This window comes from Ictalurus punctatus, chromosome 16 (assembly GCF_001660625.3).
Source record: "Ictalurus punctatus breed USDA103 chromosome 16, Coco_2.0, whole genome shotgun sequence".
Classification (NCBI taxonomy): domain Eukaryota; kingdom Metazoa; phylum Chordata; class Actinopteri; order Siluriformes; family Ictaluridae; genus Ictalurus; species Ictalurus punctatus.
Genome location: NC_030431.2, coordinates 22,465,583 through 22,487,156, shown reverse-complemented (window position 1 = coordinate 22,487,156; position 21,574 = coordinate 22,465,583). Strand labels below are relative to the sequence as shown.

Genomic DNA, 21,574 nt, shown 5'->3' with positions numbered 1-21,574 from the left:
ACATTTTAATATGAATAGTATTTAGACAGAACCATGCAATTTTAATCAAGAAAAAGAAAACAAAAGAACATGCATGAGCGTATAAATAATTTATGCATGAAAGGGTTAATGTACAGTAAATGTGATTTGCCTTGCAGCCGACACAACTATCAGAGCTGCTGTTACAGAAAACACCGTCTGACCAATCAGAATCAAGAATTTAACAGTGCTGTTGTATATTATATATTACTTACTGAATTAGTCACCATCTTACTAAACCTCAGTATTATCACAATGTTAAAGTAATGTTAAAGCACATTCCCCCTCACACTGACAGGGTTGGGGGTTTGATTCCCACCGCAGCCCTGTGTGTGTGCAGAGTTTGCATGTTCTCCCAGTGCTGCGGGGGTTTTCTCCGGGTACTCCGGTTTCCTCCCTCAGTCCAAAGACATGTATGGTAGGCTGATCGGCATGTCCAAAGTGTCCGTAGTGTATGAATGGGTGTGTGAATGTGTATGTCAGTGTGCCCAGAGATGGACTGACACACCATCTAGGGTGTACCCCGCCTTGTGCCCGATGCTCCCTGGGATAGGCTCCAGGTTTTCCGCGACCCTATAGGATAAGTGGTATAGAACATGGATGGATGGATAGGATGAATTTTTTTTTTATCTAAATACACCTGCATTAACTATTATCATCTAACTAGGTGTATCTTCAGTTTCTTTTCCTGTTCTATAATGATTTTTGAAGTACCAAATAAATTATTTTTTTTGCAGTGTATAAAAAGATCACCCTGGTCTACGGGTATAGCGTAACATTTATGGCTATTTCTTCATCATGGTACATTGCTGTACTGTCGCGGTCTTACTTTGTAGATTGTTAAATATTCTTCTCCTGCGCTGATGAGACACATACACCAGTCCTACAGAGACTTTCACTTAAGTGCCCTATTATTCTTCTATGCTGTCTTTGTGCTCCCATTTTAATTACCTCTGACAATAAAGTCGTCATCATTTATAATTAACCACATCTTTGCAAAAATGCTCTCCTCATTTTCTTCTTGTAGGTCAGAAGCCCTTGGAGGCACGTCACGTTAAACCCCATGTAGTGTGTTCGCTACTCAGTGTTATACACAGTCTTGTCATTTTTGAATGGAAAATATCCAGGGCTATTATGAAATCCCATAATTCCCTGCGGATAGTGTCCGAACAAGCTATCCGACAGAATACCTATTAATACACAGAGCTGTCAGAAGGGGACATATGGAATATATAGTGAATAGCTTGTGTGGTTTGGGACGGAGCCACAGTGGATTGATAATGAGATGTTTTCGATGGTGTTTATGTGACCTACAGAGATTTGGAGATTTGGAGAGGGATGGACCAATGAACAAACCATGCAGTAAATCCTATACTATCCATCTATCCATCCGTTTTCTGTACCGCTTATCCTTCACAGGATCGTGGGGGAGCCTGGAGCCTATCCAAGGCTGGGGGCACCCTGGACGGGGGGCCAGTCCATCGCAAGGCACACTCACACACACAGGGCGGAGGTGGGAATCGAACCCCTAACCCTGGAGGTGTGAGGCAAACGTGCTTACCACTTAGCCACCATGCTATTTAATCAATGTCTGTGTGTCCATCCGAGATTCTCGTTAGCACAATATCTCAAGAACAAGTCATTGAATGTTTGTAGGATTCATCTGGAAATATCACTGTAACCAGGAGAGGAACTGATTAGATTTTGATCCAAACAGGGTCAAGCTCGCAGCAAGGTGAAAGTTCTTTCTTCAGTAGGTCCCTTCATGTTCCTATATTTTAAAGGTATACATCACAAATCATTTCGTGACAAGAGGGACTAGGGAGCTGACTGAGATGCACCCCTAGTGTTTCACTGCACCTCTATGTCTTTAAGTCCGAGCCTTGTTTCTGCATGTTCTTGTTCTCTGTGATTTACTACTGTCGGGTTATCTGGTTTTGTTTTTCCTGTGTTTCTAGCCTTTTTTTTATCATCTCTGCCTGTTTATTTGATTGAAGAGTATGGATTTGCCCTTGTTGTTGCTGCGTGCCTGTTATCTGACCCCTGCTATACACTGTAACAATGATTTATGGATACACACTTGCGTCTTGCCTCAACATATCACATGTTACAGTATCATATTGTACATGTTGCATCTCGATGTGCATCACATTGCTATTAATTGAACATCAAAGATGGCAGGAGAAGCTCGGCAAGCTCTCGCCAAATGTTATCTTTTTTTTTTTTTTTTTAATTCTATGAAACTGTCCTTTTTTCTGCTTCACTGTGTACTATGTTCAGTGTCCTGTCTATGAAATTTGCACTAACACTGGTTATATAATATAATCATATAACATATTCCATATGTTCAAACCTGAGGCTAGCTAAACTACATATAGCTATGTTTATGAGTGTGATGACAATAAAGTTGAATTGAATTCTTTTACTTCTTCTTCTTCTTCTTCTTCTTCTTCTTATTATTATTATTATTAGTGTACAACATTATGGTTCACCAATATAGAAAAGGCCCTACATGTCTCCTGCTCTCTATATACCTGCATCAAGCATTCCTTAAGAAACCCAGCGGAAAATATATTTCCATTAGGGACATAAAATCAAGCATTGCAGCACCTCCATGGCCAATTCCAGCCAAATTTTGTACATTTCCTCAGGTTAAATCTGTGCACTTATATTTCTAATTTAGCCGCAATCTATTCAATTCATCCCTTAGTGACACATGCACATTCCAGGCTGCCGTTTCATTTAATCAATGTCTACTTTCTGTATTTCTCTTTTCCAGCTCTCGGTCTCTACTGGCTGTTGTTCGAATCCGTTTAAATTTGATTTGTGGGCCAGCACGCACTGCTAGACTGTGTAGAGTTTGGGCAAAAAAAATAAAAATAAAAAATCAAATATTTGATACTCTCTGACTGGCCTGTAAGTCAACTGGGAGGTGAGAAATTTGTTGTAGCTCACTCACACTTTTTGATTTGGTTTGACAGCTTGATCATTCTGAAAAATCACTCTTCGAAGCAAAAAAAAAAAAAATGTCATCTTGGCACTGAGTGGCCTGAAGTACCATGAAGGAATGGGAAGTTGTAGAGGCTTTGACTCGTTTGCGTGAACAGTTTAAGAAGAGGTTGTTGGAAATTTTGGAGTGTTGGATGGTAGCTTAGAAGAAAAAAAAAACCTTCGAGAGTTTCTTAACAGTGTCTTAAAAATGAAAGACTTTTGTGACGTGCGTTCATAGTAAAATATCATCAACAGGGTAGTATAATGCAAGCTGACATGAAGCAGAGTTAGTCTGACCACCAAGGTTACTTGTGTATAATTTTTTTATATATAGGATTCCTCTTACAGCACAGTGATTTGCCCACGATAACATTTTTTTATTTATAAAAGTAAAAACTAGATGTACATTTGATTTGTTCCTAATTATATTTAATGTTGTGAAATGTCTGGAGGACAAGTTAAATCCTATTATCACTCATTATGTCATTCAGTCAATTGGTCTGTTTCTCAGTCAGTCACTCTCTCAGTCGGTTAGTATGTCTGTCTGTCTGTCTGTCTCTGTATATTAGTGTGTCAGTCAGTCTGTATTTCTCTCAGTCACTCTGTTTGGTCAATCAGGTTGCATGTCAGTCAATCAGTCAGTCAGTGTGTAAGTCAGGAAATCTGTCTGTCTGTTAGTTAGTCAATGTGTCTGTCAGTAAATCTGTCTGTCAGTCAGTGTGTCTGTCAGTCAGCCAGTGTGTTTGTTAGTCAGTGTGTCTGTCAGTAAATCTGTCTGTCAGTCAGTGGGTCTGTCAGTCAGCCAATGTGTCTGTTAGTTATTGTGTCTGTCAGTAGATCTGTTTCTGTCAGTGCATCTGTAACTCAGTCAGTCAGTCAGTCAGTCAGTCAGTCAGTGTGTCTGTCAGGAAGTCTGTCTGTCAGTCAGTGTGTCTGGCAGTCAGTGTGTCTGGCAGTAGATCTGTTTCTCAGTCAGTGAATCTGTTAGTCAGTCAGTATATCTGTCAGTCAGTCAGTGTGGCTGTCAGTCAGCCAGTGTGTCTGTTAGTCAATGTGTCTGTCAGTGAATCTGTCTGTCAGTCAGTGTGTCTGTCAGTCAGCCAGTGTGTCTGTTAGTCAATGTGTCTGTCAGTAAATCTATCTGTCTGCTAATCAGTGACAGTCAATCAGTATATCAGTCAGTCAGTCACTGTGTCTGTCAGTAAATCTGTCTGTCTGTCAGCAGGTAAGTCACTTTGGAAGTCATTCTGCCAAATGAGTAAGTAATAAAACATAACAAGCTTTGCTTTTATAGGACAACAATCAATGTCAGAGTAGTGTGATGTGGCCTGACAAAAAGCGTAGTTACTGTGACCACCCCAAAGTCGATTATTTTCCTATAACAGCAAGACGTGATCTTTCAAGTCACGTGCACCTGCCTCAGCAGGCTAAACCAACTGACCAAAGAACGAATGAATGCACAGAGAACCAAGGTAAATGTAAGTGAAAGGTCTTACAAAAAATATGTGTGACTGTGACCTAGACTCGAGGCTTGAGATTATAAAGGGTTGATGAAGAGACAGTGAGCAAGTGAGAAGAGGAAGATCCAATAACATGAAAGGATAGGTAGGTCAAGAACGAGCAAGATTACTAGGGGCTTTCAATGTCAATACGTTGCTTTATGTAGATTCAGCGCAGATTTTGTAGTACAAGTGTAACACGATGTTGCGATTCAGTGTCGGTAAGAAACGAGGCAGAGGTCTGGACAATCTAAAGCTTGTGGAGCGATGTGGAGCTCATGGATACTAGCTTCAGATCTGGCTTAAAGTAAATCCGAGAACCTCGAACACCATGTTGAGAGTTTTAGCCTTTATCCTTTCCACCAATTATACGTTACCTCATGTGGTTTGCTTGAGTGGTCATTAACGCACTTCATGCAGTAGAGTTTCAAAACTGTATTTACATTGCGCTATAACTTGGCACTCATCCACTCAGAGAAAAATACTGTCATTGTCAGTAAAGTGTTCTTTAAAATAAAAAAAAAAGAGAGAGTCCATTAGTGCAGAGCCATTACTGTGGCCTGACTGAATAAAACATTTTGAGTTTCTGAAACCTTTTGAATGAGTAATTACCAAATAGTATATGCACAGTGTTTAGGTTTTATGCAAAAGAGGCGATTCTGCATGGGTGAAAAAGGCTTAATGCGCTGGGCTGAGTGGAAATTATCAAATGAGAGGTAGATTTTTGCCACAACAGCAAAAAAAAATAAAAGAGAGAGCAAAAAAGAGGCTCAGACATTTTAATGGCGCTGCTTATATATGAGTCAATTCTGTTATTATCACCATCCGAGTGGGTTTTAGTGCTTTCTCTGTCCCCTCTACCTCCTCCAGACAGAAAGCAAACCAGTCAGCAGTAATTGGACAACAAGAAAGCGACTTGAGATTGAACAGGTTGGTGTGTTTTTGAAATTGCTTTCCACCGAAAAAAATCAATTACACAATGCCAAAACACGGTGGCCGGCGGCACTTTTTATACAGCAGGGTTTCTAATAGTTTATCATTTCTGGAGGATACAGATGTAAAGTTTGGGGACGTCTGATTGAATGTATATTATATTCTAAAAATATATATATTTCTAAAAAGACAGAAAACAAAAAATCCCTGAAAAAGCAGGCCAGGTTGAGTTGGAAAACTGAGCGAGAACCAAAAATCAGAACATTTCTGCTTCAAGATGGTTACTTTCAGTCATTTATATTGATAACAATGTCATACGGTGTCAGAAATCACATAAGTAAGACTATCAACAAGTTGTAAGCTTCAATTCCCACCCACTAGCCATCTCTCCCTTATCATACATTTACATTTATATTTATTCATTTAGCGGACGCTTTTATCCAAAGTGACTTACAAATGAGGAAATACAAGCAAAGCAATATATCAAGCGGAGAACAATACAAGTAGTGCTACTATAAAAGATCTTTTAATTGAGTTCTAGAGAAGCAAAGTGCACAGAGTAGAGGTGGAACAGCCAGTGTAAATTATTTGATTATTTATTTTAAATAATGTGGAGGTTAGCATGTTAGGGCTTAGTTAGGTATTCACGGAAGAGGTGGGTTTTTAGCTGGTATCGCTGTCTACCGACAATTAAGAAAATAGCTTTTTCTTAATCTATAGCACATTTATCATTTTGTAGAACAAGCCGTGTATACCGAAATAAACAGTTAATCACGACACTGTTTCTAATGAACTATAATTGGAGTATGCAATTAGTCATGCATGTTCGGTATTAAGAACAAAATCTTTTTAAAAATAAAATAAATGAACCTTTTACAAACAGAGCACAAGCAGAGTACAAGCAGTGAGTCACATCGCAGTTTATAATAAACTCTGTTATTTAGCTCACTTCTCCTTCTCATGCTGCATCGAGACATTGAAGCAAAATGAATCTGTAGTCGGGATGTCCACGTGGTTTCGTGTTATTATTTCGTTTTTTTTTTTTATTTCATTTTATTATTATTTCATTTCATAATGCAAACCTAGTTAATGACTTTTCTCCCGAACCTGCATGCTCGTTTAATTAAAAATCTGTGAGGGGCAGGGCCATCTCTCTACAGAACAATATCTCAAACGCAGACCTGGCTGTGTCCTGAAACACTTTTTACATTTAAAAGTGTCTCTTGGTATCCGGGTGCGATATAATCCCCTAATTAACATGGATGGCTGAAAATAAGGATTTGCATAGGAACGTACGAGGCTTGCAGGCTGCGCTGTGTGTCTCAGTAATTACATAATTGTCCTCGGTGCTCGCCCACACACGTATAGGAAACTATACGGGCAAAAAAAAAAAAAAAAAAAAAGTTCACTCTGACAGAATGAAATTCTTCCAGGCTGCTGCAGTCAGATAAACATGCATTAAAATGTTTGCCTTTAAACCCGTACTCCCCCAGATAAACACCGTACCTTGGGTTCTTCATGATTCTCTCACGAAATGACCGTAAGATGAATCAGTGCATAAAGTGGACATTAGGGATGCATTAAAATTCAGAAAGCTTTAATAAATTAATAATAGTTTTGAACAGATTAATAAATATGTTAAAGCCACAATGTTCAAACGCTCCAAAATGTTAGCACACTTCTAGCACCCAGAGCTGGGTGTGCATGTTCGCCCTGTTAGCATGATGGCTAATTGGTGACAGAGGTGAAAACATAACGAGAGCACAGAAGCTAAATTACTCTTAAAGTGTGTTACAGCTAAGACAGGCAGTGTGAAAAATATCAACAGTGGTAAGGTAATACATAGAACTCAGCTAGCTGCATGTCATCGCTAACAACTTGTTGAGGGTGAAGGCTAACGTTAAAGCCTTTCTCTGCTCACTGTCGATGAGTGTTGCGATGACATTTTCAAACATCAAGGTGTGCTTCAAATAAACCTGTGATGGTATTTAAACGAGGTGTGATAATATTTGAAAAAGAATAATTCATGCTTCAACATCTGCTAAAAAAAAATGCGCTAATGTTGCCAAAAGTTATCTAACCGAAGGAGATTCTTTCAGGTCTATCTTTTCTCTTTTCTTCCAACCACTTTGTCTTGTCTCTCTCATTTCTTTCTTTGATACTTTTTCTCATCCTCTTCTCTCTTACTTCTGCCCTCTCTATCCTTGTCTTTCTACCTGTTCCTCTATGATAGTTTTTTTTGGCTCCCTTTCAGCTTCCTGCTGTCTCTGGACTCTACTTTCCTTACAGAGACAGTTTACTCTCCCAGTGTGTTTCTCCTCTTCTCCAGCTCAATTTCCTTTTCTCTGTCATCCTCTCTTTCCTATTTCTTTTTGATGGAGGGATTCACCCAGGCGGGTGTGAACAGAGAAACTCGTCCAGCCCTGGGTTTCTAAACTCAGAGCCTCTGTAGGTGATTTCTCTCCCAGCATGCCTCTGTGTGTGTCAGGGATCACACTGAGATACTGCCGGTACTGACAGAACTTTGAAGCAGAGAGAACGAGAGAGCATGCCTGCGCGTGAGCAAGTGCGAGAGAGAGAGAGATATTAATGAAAGACTACGAGGGAGAAAGTAGAATGGAGGAGGAAGAGGAGAGGATGAGAGAAATGAGCAAAGGAACGAGAAACTGATGAGCTGATGAGAGAGGGGAGAAAGGGAGATGGAGCAGAGACAGAATGAAAAATGAGGGCGATAAAAAAAAGGAGGCAAAGAGATGAGGAGAGCCGCAGGAAAAGAGGAGAAAGAGAAAGGGCAGAGCTGAAAGATAGGATAGATGACTATGGGCCATCCCTGAGACTATGACCTGATTGATACTGTTCATAACTGGATAAAATGTGCTGTTATTTAAGATCAAGCATCAGTGAAAATCAGCAATAATACCTGTTTAAATGTTCTACAGGAAAACTGCATCCACAAACATGAAACGTGCAGCAGGAACCGACTTGTTTCACAGACGTTCCACAACGTTAAAGCATTAACTATAAATGGATAAAAAAGTATGACGATTCATTCTTTAATCGGAATCACTGGCAAATTGCTGTGAATAAGAGGAATATAATACTTCCGGATGTGCTGTCATCGGGTTGAAATGCATCACCCCGTCGTTGATTATTTTCCTATAACAGCACATCCCAAAGTGTTTCATTCCTTACTTAAGAAACAGGAAGATGAGCATCTCAGTAGGAAATCTGAGATACGGTTACTGTACGTTCAAGTCCTCCTGGACGTTCGTATTTACGAGTCGGGAAGTTGTAATTACAACTTCAGGTGCGTTCGAGTCACTTTGGTCGGACCAAGATGGCGGTTTAGCTTATCTTAATCAACTACCAAAAAATTCAGCAAGGTTCTTTAACTCTACTTCTAGAAAATAAAGACCAAAGAATGTGCATCAGGTGTGTTTTGCTTTTTTTTTTATTATTATTTTTTTTATGAAGCCAATTCATACATGTAAAAGTTATCGTTACGTGTTATATCGTAATCGTACAATGCTATCGTATTTTCTGCAGGCCGTTAGCTCGTTTTATTGTAAATAATAAATACATAATAACTGAAATCAGCTTCTGAGACGAGTACACATTCAATTCAACAAATTTACCGTCAACTACAGACGTCGCATCCATTGATTCCACCGTGTTTTCTTACTGACACGCCCCCAACTTGAAAATCCAGAGTTTTCCCACTCGTAATCACGACTTTGTGGCTCGTAAATACGATCTTTCCGATATGACTTGAACGCACCATTAGACACGTAAGATTAAAGTAATATTGCACCATCAAATATAACATCCAATCAAATTCCAGTTTCTCAGCTGAAGGGGCGGGGCATGCAGAGTTGGGGCAGTTGTGATTTGCATACTAGTGCAATCAGGATTTCTTGAAGTGTAAATTATTTTTGAAATAATTTTTAGTTTTTGTGGAGTGCAAGATCATTTATTTTAGAACAAGCTTAAGGTGGCTTAAAAACATTCCCATGCACTGTATACTGTAATTTTTTTTACTAAGTAAAACTATAGAGTTCTCAGTGTTATGGTTATATGCCAACCTTATTCCAGTGTCACTGATTTAGAACTGAGATTAATATTTATAATGTTCTAGTTTTTTTGTTTATTTGTTTTTATATGTATGCTGCTCTTTCTGAGGTTTCACATCAGCGAAGCTATGCAACTAAAATATTGGTGTCTGTTTAATTTCTGAGCAAATAAAATGAAAACGGTTCTTTATTTTTGCCCATTAAATGGAGACCATTGAGAACATGTTTATATGAAAAATACTCGTTTTACCCTTTTGTGACTCATGTTTTAAAATCCCCCCATCTCTCTCTCTCTCTATCATTATCATTTCCCTTTCTTCCCTTATCTATTGCTCACCCTCCTCTAATATTTCTCTCTCTTTCTCTCTCTCTCTCTGTCTCTCTCTCAATTCAATTTCAATTTCGAAGTACTTTATTGTCATGATTGTTTACATAAAATATTGACAAAGCATCAATACAGATAAGAAAGGATAATAAAAAAATAACTCTTATCATTTTCCCTTTCTTCCCTAATCTACTGCTCACCCTCCTCTAATATCTCTCTCTGTCTCTCTCTCTCTCTCTCTCGCTCTCTCTCTCTCAAATCAATTTCAAAGTACTTTGTCATGATTGTTTACATACAATATTGCCAAAGTATGAATACAGATAAGAAAGAATAATAAAAAATAATAACAACAATGATAATAAATGTAACAATAATAATAACAACAACAATAATAATCAGATTAAAATTATATTAAAAATTCTTATCATTTCCTTTCTATTGCTCACCCTCCTCTCTAATCTTTCTTTCTCTCTCTCTCTCTCTCTCAATCCCTTTCTTTCAATCTGTCAAATATAACCATTTTTTCCCTCTGGCTCACTCTCGGTCTCTTCCCATGCCATTTAATCTCCCTTAATCTCTTTCAGTCCATTTCCTCTCACACATTCAAGCTCCGTTTTTTTGCACTCATCCATTTTTTTTTCAGATTCCAGTCTGTTTCTTTCTTTTTCTCCTCAGACTCAGCGCTCACACTTGCAGCAACGTGATGTCGCCAGGAGAGTTGCAGCAATTTACAGCAACAAAGAGGCGGGACAGAACCAGTGCAGACGGCAGGAAATGGGCGGGGCTAGGTGATACGATAAAGGTGAGGTGTGTTTATGTAACTTAACGCAATTGAGAAATAAAGAGTAACGGACAATGGGACTTCAGATGCTTCATTTTCCTAACTGTTCAACTGTGAAATGATCTCCTACCAGACATCTTATTAATATGAAGGTTAAAATTATTATGCATTTTATCGTCTCAAATGCATTTGCTGTGGCAGTCTGGGAAAAGCCAGCCGATCACAATCACCGTGACGGAAATCTGGCAAAAAAATATCTAAAATATTTTTAAATATATATTTTTCCCCTGCTTAAATAATGTACATTGAGTGTGCATTATTTAAGAACCCATAAATAAGTAGTAACTCAAGTAGTTAAGATTCTGATCGGAAGGTCGGGACTGCCAAGCTGCCACTGCCGGGCCCTTGAGCAAGGCCCTTAACCCTCTGCTCATTTGTATAAATGAGTGCAATGTAAGTCGCTCTTGATAAGGGCTTCTGCCAAATGCCATAACTGTAAATTTATATATTTGACCAAAATAACCAAAATATATTTATTTGCTTTTTAAGCTATCTTCCTGCAAAGGTCATGCTGTGAACAAGAGCCAGTCTAAGAGACTCTGTGGAAAACCTTGTTAGCTAAGTGTTATTTCCTCCCACAGTGAATATCAGACATTGATCAAGTTCCTGTATAGCTACCTGGCACACCAAAACAAACATACACCTAATCAATTCGCTTTGTAATCAGATATTAGCTGTTAAAATATTCATGATGCTCCTAAAGGGCAGACAAAATGAAATCTTTTATCATTCAAAATTCTCCCTTTTCACTTTTCAGGGTAAACAGAGTTTCAAATGTGATCAGAACTTTACTTCTGTTTGAGATGCATGCAGCCTTAAAAGTTACACTATATTGCCAAATGTTTGTGGACACCTGACCATTACACACTCATGTGCTTGTTGAACATCCGATTCCGGATTTAGTCCCCCTTTTGCCGTTATAATACCCTCCACACTTTTGAAAAGGCTTTCCAGCAGATTTTGGAGCATGACTGTGGGGATTTGTGTTCATTCAGCCACAAGAGCATTAGTGAGGTCAGGAACTGATGTTGGATGAGGAGGAATGGCGTGCAATTCATCCCAAAATGTATTCACTTGGGTTGAGGTCAGGGCTCTGAGCAGGACACTCGAGTTCTTCCACCTTAACCAACCTTGGTAAACTATGACTTCATGGAGCTTGCTTTGTGCACAGGGGCATTGTCATGCTGGAACAGGTTTGCGCCTCTTAGGTCCAGTGATGGGAAATTGTAAAGCTACAGCAAAGACATTCTAGACAATTCTGTAGCAACAGTTTGGGGAAGAACCAGATATGTCTTTGATGGTCAGGTGTTCACAAACCTTTGGCCATAAAGTGTAGTTCAGCTCATAAATGTCTGTCGTTTTCAATAGAAAATGTCCAAATTCCTCCATGTGAAGGGTTTTCCCAATATTTAGGAAACACCCTTGTAGGAATCTACATAGACACTAAGAGAGCAAAAATTCCGCTTTTACCGCTAATAACTAGGACCTAGTGGTAGCCAGCGTAACACGATTTGGTCAACGTGAAGTAAAAACATCCCTTCCATGTGAATGCAGGGTCAAACATTTCTTCTGGCCTCTCCTCGGTCTGTCGTTTTCAGACAAACACTTCATTTCTGCTTTCATTTTGCCCCTCTTTCTGTGTCCATCGCACCTTTTTGGTCAATTTGTGCATTTCTTTAGCAGCAGTAAAACAGCATGCCTTCAGTCAGACAGAATGGCTTGAAGATAACCATGTTTTGAGTGTATCCACATCGAGCGTGTCTGTGCATGAGCCTCCTAAAGTTTTGGATTGTGCATTTTGTGTTCTCTTGGTCGATTTGATTGAGTTCTGTGGTGCTGTAATCATCGCTGTTCGGTCCACTCGAGAGTGCCCTGTATTTTTCACAAGCCTCTTGCTTTTCGGCTCGACAGAATGGTAGAATCGAGAACAAAAGGGTCACTGGGAAAACATCTTAATGACAGGCTGTGCTGATGCCGCTTCAGCCCAAAATAGGAGTCCAACCGTTCGGTGGATTGGAAAGGAAAAAAAAAAAGCACTAGCACAGAAGCCATTGTGTGCCCAGAGACACAGAGAAAGCCAGATGCTGCTGAAATAAGCAGCAGGTTATTAGAGTGTACATGGAAGACCTTTAAGTAAACATCCCACTGGGCTTCTCCTAATGAAACTCACTTCATAGCATCAAATAAACATAAACCAACTCTAGCCATTTTATACTAACATGCATGTGTAAGGATTTGGCATGTGTCAGAATTACTGATGTGCATGCTGATCATTTTGACAGCTGGATTTGACTCACAACAAATATAACAACAAACGTAACCCATGATACCACCATAATCTTTGGCTATCCTTTTAGTTATTAGCTGTTTTCTTACCAGTTACCAGTTTCTGCAAATTGCCACTATATCCAATCAGATCACAGTTTCTGCCCAAAATGTTACCAATCAGATCACAGTTTCTGCCCAAAATGTTACCAATCAGATCACAGTTTCTGCCCAAAATGTCACCAATCAGATCACAGTTTCTGCCCAAAATGTTACCAATCAGATCACAGTTTCTGCCCAAAATGTTACCAATCAGATCACAGTTTCTGCCCAAAATGTCACCAATCAGATCACAGTTTCTGCCCAAAATGTTACCAATCAGATCACAGTTTCTGCCCAAAATGTCACCAATCAGATCACAGTTTCTGCCCAAAATGTTAACAATCAGATCACAGTTTCTGCCCAAAATGTCACCAATCAGATCACAGTTTCTGCCCAAAATGTTAACAATCAGATCACAGTTTCTGCCCAAAATGTCACCAATCAGATCACAGTTTCTGCCCAAAATGTTAACAATCAGATCAGTTTCTGCCCAAAATGTTAACAATCAGATCAGTTTCTGCCCAAAATGTTACCAATCAGATCAGTTTCTGCTCAAAATGTCACCAATCAGCTCACAGTCTCTGCAAATTGACATGGTAACCAATCATTTCACAGTTTCTGCAAAAATGCCACTGTACCCAATCAGATCACAGTTTCTGCAAATTGGTTACAGTGGCAATCAGATTACAGTTTCCTCCGAAATCATGATGTTTAAATAAATTCGATGAGTTTGCGAGAACAGCGAACAAAAGCAGTACGGTTTTATGAGTCGTCAGGCTTAATCATTGGGTCACTTAGAGTATTCAGCTTGTTCCTAATCCTACAGCCTTATCTGTATACACACATGCTATGATGAAAGGGAGCTCTGTATGTCTGTTCATGTTTGTGTGTGCGTCTGTGTGTGTGTGTGTGTGTGTGTGTGTGTATGCGTGTGGGCACGCATTTTACCTTAGCAGGCCTGCCGCACGGTATGCAAAAGGAAGCAAGTACATCTTAATTTTCATGCACTGCATATTCAAACACACTGAGTGTACACCAAATAATTCAGCTGCACTCCAAATGCTCGGAGTGTATTACAAGCGGGGTTCCCTTCTGGCAGGAACAACGCGCCTCGTATTCGGATGAGTATTTGGATTTGTATAGAAAACGCTTTTTGTTTATTTTAAATAATGTAAATCATTTGCATTCTGGTACGTCCCTAATCGGAACACGAAAAAGTGCACATACTGTACACTCCTGGGGAAAAAAAGGGTTTGCACTTTGGCCAGTGTAAAATATCTCTGCCATATGAATGCAGGGTCAATCTTCTCCCTTTGGCCTCTCCTCTTTCTGTCTCTTTCCTACACACACACACACACACACACACACACACACACACACACACACACACACACACACACAGACAATGCACTTCATGTCTTGTTTTCATTTTATCCACTGCATCTTTTCAGCCAATTTGTGTGTTCCTCAGAAAACAGAAAACTCCACTGTACATACCTATCTAGTCTTCCTTCATATCCAGTAACCTCCATAAGTTCTGTCATGTGAAGTTCCTATTGAAATCACTCCACTGGAATTAAATACAGATGGCATATTTACAGCTCTTTGTATCACATCATCTATGTACCTTTGTATGGAACCACGCATCACCACTGGTTTTCAACAACAGGGCACTGAGATCTGAGTATGCTTGTAAGTTGAGATCTTGCTGCTTCGGTGTCCTTGCTCCTCGATATCCGAACGGTCGATAAAGCATCTAAAGAGACGTCTCCAATCTCAACGGCTTATTATCTTCATGCCTTCCATAAACTTCTAAAGACCTTCCTTTTTAGATAATATCTGGCATACCTGTCTGTATTGCACTGTACTGGCAGCTCGTCTTTACACACTTGAATTTGTTATTTTTTGTTAGTGTTTTTGTTAGTCTGCTTCCACGGTCAAGCCAGCATTCAGAAATCCACATCACTGGCATTGCTTGGTGTAGCTGGTCACATTGGAATTGGAATAATGGACAAGGTGACTTTTATCTGTACATTTGAACTGAACCGTCTTAAAATGTGTTACAGCACTGGTGAACTCTTGATTATGATTGGTCAGAAGGTGCTGATTAATCTTCTATAACAGCAGCTTTGACAACTCTGCTTTTATTAATGCGCCCGTTCAAATACATCATCCCTTCTATTGTAGCAAATGCTATACATTTTCTGTAAGGAAATATTTATTCGTGGAAGGAGTCTCCAGTGTCAGTGCTTTGTAACGGTCCGACACGGAAAGGTCTTCAGCAGGATGAGCTTTGCAGTTTCTCTGTGACATTACACACTGCTGTTTTCGTCTCATGAACCTCAAGAGGGTGAAAATAATCTGATATTTATAGCTGCTATAATGTAAGTGACTTAACTTGCTTCATGTAGCAACATTAAATGTAACCATAAATGGATAAAAAAAGTATGATATGTCATTCTTTTATAAATGAATTGTTAGCGCTGGAAAATTGCTATGGTATAAGAGGAATAAAACAATTTGGGGTGTGCCGTTATAGGAAAATAATCAACTTCAGGGCGGTAGAAGTAACTCTGCTTCAAAGGTGAAGGTCATGTGGATCATCTGGATGTCTTTGATCCTTTCCATGATTCTATCATAGTAATCACACTGCAAAAAAGTAAAAAAATAAAATAAAATAAAATAAAAGCCTTGTTTCTGGGAAATGAGTCTTATTTTTTGTATAAAAAGATAAATAATCTTGTCAGGCATGTTTTTCATTAGAAAAGTAATCTCATTTTATGAAAATATATCTAACTTTGTCTTAACATGATATTCCAGCTAACAGTGAGCAAGATTTAACCAGTAACAAGTAACAACAATGGTGTGTATAATACACCAGCAGAGGAATAAGATGGTTTTCCTTATTTTAAACTAAGATCATTTGCACACTTAAATTTTTCAATGAAGCAGCTATGTGTCATGGTTATGCTGAAATCCACACTGAACTACATTACCCGTCAGCCCCGCCATGTCACATGACCATGTCACATGTCCCACTGATCACTCACACCTGTTCTGTGTTACCCCTAATAAGCACCTCTATAGAAGTTCTAGTTTTTCAGCACCTAATTATCAGGCTTTTGTTGTTGTCCTCCAGCTGCTCTCATATAATGTGTCCCAAATTGCACGCTTCTGCACTGTTTTATGCCGTTTTGTAGTATCGATGGTGTGATTAGTGTGCTCACACTGAAAAACCCCAAAAAACAAAGTGCACTTCAAGATCCCGGATGATGCACTCATTCAACCGAAAAAACCAAGTGTGGAATGATGGACAGAAAAAAGATGTTTATATTGCCAGCAGCCATAGCCACAACCACAACTTACTACGTTGATTTGTGCAAGCAAAATTGTGCAAGCAAAATTCGCCTGCGGAGACGATTACGCGTCTGTCTGATGATGACTGAGGTCTTGTCTGGCATAAAAGGAAACTAACAAAAACAGTAAAATGTACCAATTAATTTTTGTTATCCGTTTGGCTATTTTGCTAATGCTAGTGCTATTGCATTATGTGTGTCTGATGTAAATCGCCCTCGACCGGGAAACAGCATATACTTCCAAAAGTGTGCCATTTGAGACGATAGTACATTCTAAAATTCATACGCTAGACGGCAGAGTGTATAGTACATAGTATAAGTGTATAGTGTATAGTACGTCATTTGGGACACAACTATAGTCTTCATGTTTTTGCCTGGTGTCCATTTTTATGGTTATGGTTCTTGTTTTCAGAGTTTTGGTTGTTTGCTTTGCATTTTATTCAATAAAAATCTGCACTTGCATCTGCCACCTTCTACAATCCCTGACACTATGTTGCATAGTTTTTCCCTGATTCAATCAAAATTTAAAAAATAACAATGCTTCTGGTGCCTTAATTTAAAATAGAGTCACTTATTTTATTATGTTTTATTTGAAGAAGTTGTGTCTTATTGCAAGCTTCTTTTCTTTTCTTTCTTTTCTTTTTTTTTTTTTGTTAATTATTAATCTTAGATTACGGGATAAATTCTTAAATTCAGCTCAATCATGAGACAAAAATCCTCATTTTAAGTCTATCTTGAATAACTGAGTTTTCATTGCTTGTAATAAGCACAACTTGCTTGACATTTTTGTCAAGTTTTAAGATACAATAGTATTTTTAGTGACTAGATATTTACGCTATTTTCAAGAATTCTTACCAAGTGAGTTTTGCTTACCCTATTTGCTTGATTTTAGTACACTTTAACTAGATTTAAGTGTGTCTTGCTTGTTTCAACAAAGGCATTTTTTTGCAGTGCAGTCTTCTATAAATATTACTCGAGAGTCCAACAACAGATATGTGGAAGTTCAGAGATTAAAACTTACTCTCCTACAATAATGTTTAGGCTGCCCTAGCCCTGTACGTAGTACAAATAACAAATAAAAATAAAAACATCTATCTAAAAACTACAGTATTAAAACACTAAACTATTTCAGTCTGGACCTCACAGTAACACTGACAGTAGGATGGCTACGCACTCATTTTACAGCCTCTAAATAACTCAACAGCTCTCTAAATGTCCAAAGTACTTACAAAAAACTCCTGACTCACTGCAGTGCTGTTAGTGGAAGTTCATTCAGCTGTCTGTTTGTTTCCACAAGTCTAATATAGAACACATTACACAGCGTGAGTTACTTTTTAAACAGAATCTCAGAGTCATGAGCCTACGTCAGCAGAAATAGCTAAATAGCATTACAGATAAAGCAGTGTCCCTTTGAATGTAGAATCCTGACGAGACATGTTCCAATATTATGCTTTTATATCATGAGAATCACCCAACCTCGTGATACTGTACTAAAGTCACACTCCATTCTAGAAGACATCTTCCTGGGTAGCATTTTAACCAAAATAGGACCTTGGCAGGCATCGCATTTGAGACACTATTTATTCTATTATACGTTGTTTAACTCACTGCACATTTGTTTATTCATTAGTGCTCACTAGTTTATCAGTTAAACTAATCGGTTAAACTATCCTAAACTAATATGAGATACTAGAAAACAACCAGTCTACTGTTCGCTAATTATTGTACGTAAGAGACATTGGAAGTCGCTAGCTGCATAAGCTGCCTACATAAGCTGTGGCGTCGCATTATGTTATCTATCCATCCATCCATTTTCCAAAAAGTTTATCCTATACAGGGTCATGGGCGAGTCTGGAGACTATCCCAGGGAATTCAGGCACATGGCAGGGGACACTCTAGACGGGGTGCCAACCCATTGGTGCACAATGACACTCATTCATACACTACGGACAATTTGGAATTGCCAATCATCCTACAATGTGTACAATGCATGTATTTGGACTGGGGGAGGAAACCGGAGTACCCTGAGGAAGCTCGCCAAAACAAGGGGAGAACATGCAAACTCTATGCACGCAGGGCAGAGGAAGAATTCGAACCTCTAACCACAGAGGTGCGAGGCAAACGTGCTACCACTAAGACACCATGCTTTTTCCACAGTGGAAGCATTTGTTTGATCTACCACGTTCACCAAAACGTCAAACTCTGATCTGGTGAGAACAATAATGGGATTACCTATAGCTGTCATGGATTCCTCCTTCATGATGTGGTTCCCGTGACAGCATGTGTCATGTGCTTATGTCTGCATTTGTTTCTGTTTTGGTCCTGTCTCCGCCCTTTGTCTTGTCATTGCCATATTACCTGATAGCGTGCACCTGTTTTGGATTAGTTCTTGATTAGTTTGTCCACTTATACCCTGTTGTACCTGTGAAATGTTGCAAAACATGAGCATGTGGAACTTGTTGCCATGGAAACCCAGATGCAAGGGGAAAATTGTGTGACAATTGTGAGGACTTTATAATAAAGGGCCTTGGAAGTAAACAGCAGCACAAACTTTGCTGGAAATTCGTGGCTTTCTGAATCAAACACAGATTACGTTGAAGTGTCCACAATAAGAAGATCAGGAATATCACGGTATATTGTGTGGATATTATCAGCACATGACCAAAACGTTGATGTTTACCTTCGTTGAGGCTCATGTGGATGGTCCAGTAGCTCTGCAGGCACTGCAGCTCCTTCTTCATGCCCCTCTTGCAGTGGCAGTGGTGCAGTGGGCTGTCCTGCAGGACCTCCAGCGCCGCCTGGCACTCCTTATTCTCCAGCATGGCACTGCGGTCTCGGCCCACCAGGCACTGGCGCATGATACGGAAACGTGAGCTGCACTGAGCGTTCTGGTTACACATCTCGCTCGCCCGTAAACAGTCCATGGGGGCTGTCCATTCACCATTCTCCAAAGCAACCACCTCATCTGGGAAGAGATAGGCAAGACATCCAATCAGTCTCCACTTCCACTCTGTTCTTATTGGCTGAAACCAGTCATTATGCATTACATCCTAACAATATACTATGTGTACTTGACGGAGGATTGTAAGGCAGTAACATGTTGAATCAAACGCAAAATGGAAATGACAGCCCACTATGAAATGGATCCCCATTTTTTCCTCTTAATATGGTCAGGGAGACTTGCCCTTTTAGCTCATATATACCGGTCACCCTTGGCTCTGCCTCTTTCTCTACATACACTACACTGTATCAAAACAGTATGTTACTTAGCAATAGAAATGTTTATATTTTATTTTACATATTTTTTTCTTGAATTATTGGGAAAAAACTATTTGAATATTGACTGAAATGGAATGTTTCTGTTAGATGTACTCATACAAATTAATTCATTACATCGCTGATGATGTACTTTTGCATGCCTTCCCCTTTCTAAGTCTCAATTCCTCTAAACTTTTGTCACTCTCAGGGTGTTTCCTCGCCTCACTCATTAGCAGTCTGGAGACGGATTACTGTGAAGCTGCTTTGTGACAATGACTGTTGTTAAAAGCGCTATATAAACTAATTGAAAAATGAAATATAGCTAGTTTCACATTTTGTTAATGACTGCAATTTGTGCAGAAGTAGATTTGAAGTGTGTCCTGGGATTGTGACTGTAATTTCCTCATCTTTTCAGCACTGTGGACATTTCTCGACCCAGCTAAATCCCTGTGCTGAAATAACAGGGTTCACTGTGGGTGTTTATTCAGCATTGTCAGTTCAACCATGTAGCTGTCTACTCAACACTGTTTCAATGCTAATATTGAAGAGCTAACTGAACACTGGGGATTTGCCATGTATGGGAAAGTACTGAGTAATGGCAGAATTACCCAGATTCCTTTTATATTCACTTCATTTGGTTGACACATTTATCCAAAGCAACTTACAACTGAGACAAGATACAACTGAACAGTTTATGGTTAAGTGTCTTGTTCAAGTGCCAGCTTGGCAGTACTGGTATTTGAACACCTGACTTTCTGATTAGTTCACCATTCAGCTACCACTGTTTCGACATTCTATATTTTACTCATGTCGCTGTTGCTTTTATCTAACATGACTTAAAACTGAGCAGGTGACAGGTTAAAGGTCTTGCTCAATGGCCCAACAACTATGAAGCTAATTTAAAAAAATGAAATAATAAAAAAGGGCTTGTAAAAATATGATTGAGAATAAAGCCAGCTAAAAATCAGCTAATATGAACCACTGACAATTTGCAGACTGTATATTAACACTAGCCAAACAGTTCCTATCAGTCTGCTAACCAGACACTGCTGTTTGCTAACTTATTTTCTTTTCTGAGTAGTTTTAATCAAAAATACTTACAAATATAAGTCAGCAAATGAACGCTTAATTAAGATGTCATGAAACGTGGAATTTACAACAGAGAATTAAGCAAGATAGTAGCTAATAAGTGACAATTGATTATTTGATAAGTTTAAATTAACATTAGCATAACAACTCCTATTACAGGCCAGATACTGTCGCTTACTAAATTTGAATAAAATTTAAATCCATATAAATATTTTATAAACCTTAGTGTACTTAGTTATTTAAGTTATTTTCCCCTGAAAGGTTTTTTGTTTTGCTGCCAAGGCATGATGGTTTAGCTATATTAGCTATCGACGGCATGCTAGCTACTGTACATTGCCTTTGTTTTCTGAATGGCTTTGGTCACCGATTTTATGTTGAGCATTACAATTTTTACAGGGTTTTCTGTTTAGATCATTACTTAGCTAAATCCTAGATAACACACAAAAGTTGGCATGGCATGTGTAATTAAATCTCAACAACAACAAAACATGCTAGTTCTTTTGGAAGACTTTTTGGGGGCATTGTTTAGCCAAATAGCACATGACTGACTACAGTCGGCAACTGAATATATATATATATATATATATATATATATATATATATATATATATATATATATATATATATATATGAATTTGTATAAAGCTATAAAATGTATTTTTTTTTTAAATGTTAAGAAACTTCTTTAAAAGCAAACAGAAATGCATGGTATGACATTTTCAACGCATTGTTGGGACATAAGTAGCTGTTTATGTGACTATTATTTGTTTTTTAATTTGCAAAATGTAAATTATTGTTAGCCGACACTGGAATTTCTCTAAATTTAA

General features: G+C 38.7%; 1 protein-coding gene across 2 annotated transcripts in view; it reads right to left on the bottom strand.

The window, feature by feature from the left end:
- The window catches only part of gfra2b (GDNF family receptor alpha 2b), a 93,071-nt gene that overhangs the window by 69,673 nt on the left and 1,824 nt on the right, over positions 1-21,574 (bottom strand). For both annotated transcript variants that reach the window (XM_017488386.3, XM_017488387.3), the window contains exon 2: positions 19,081-19,365. In XM_017488386.3, coding sequence (XP_017343875.1) covers positions 19,081-19,365 — 285 coding nt within the window. The remainder of the gene's footprint in view (positions 1-19,080; positions 19,366-21,574) is intronic.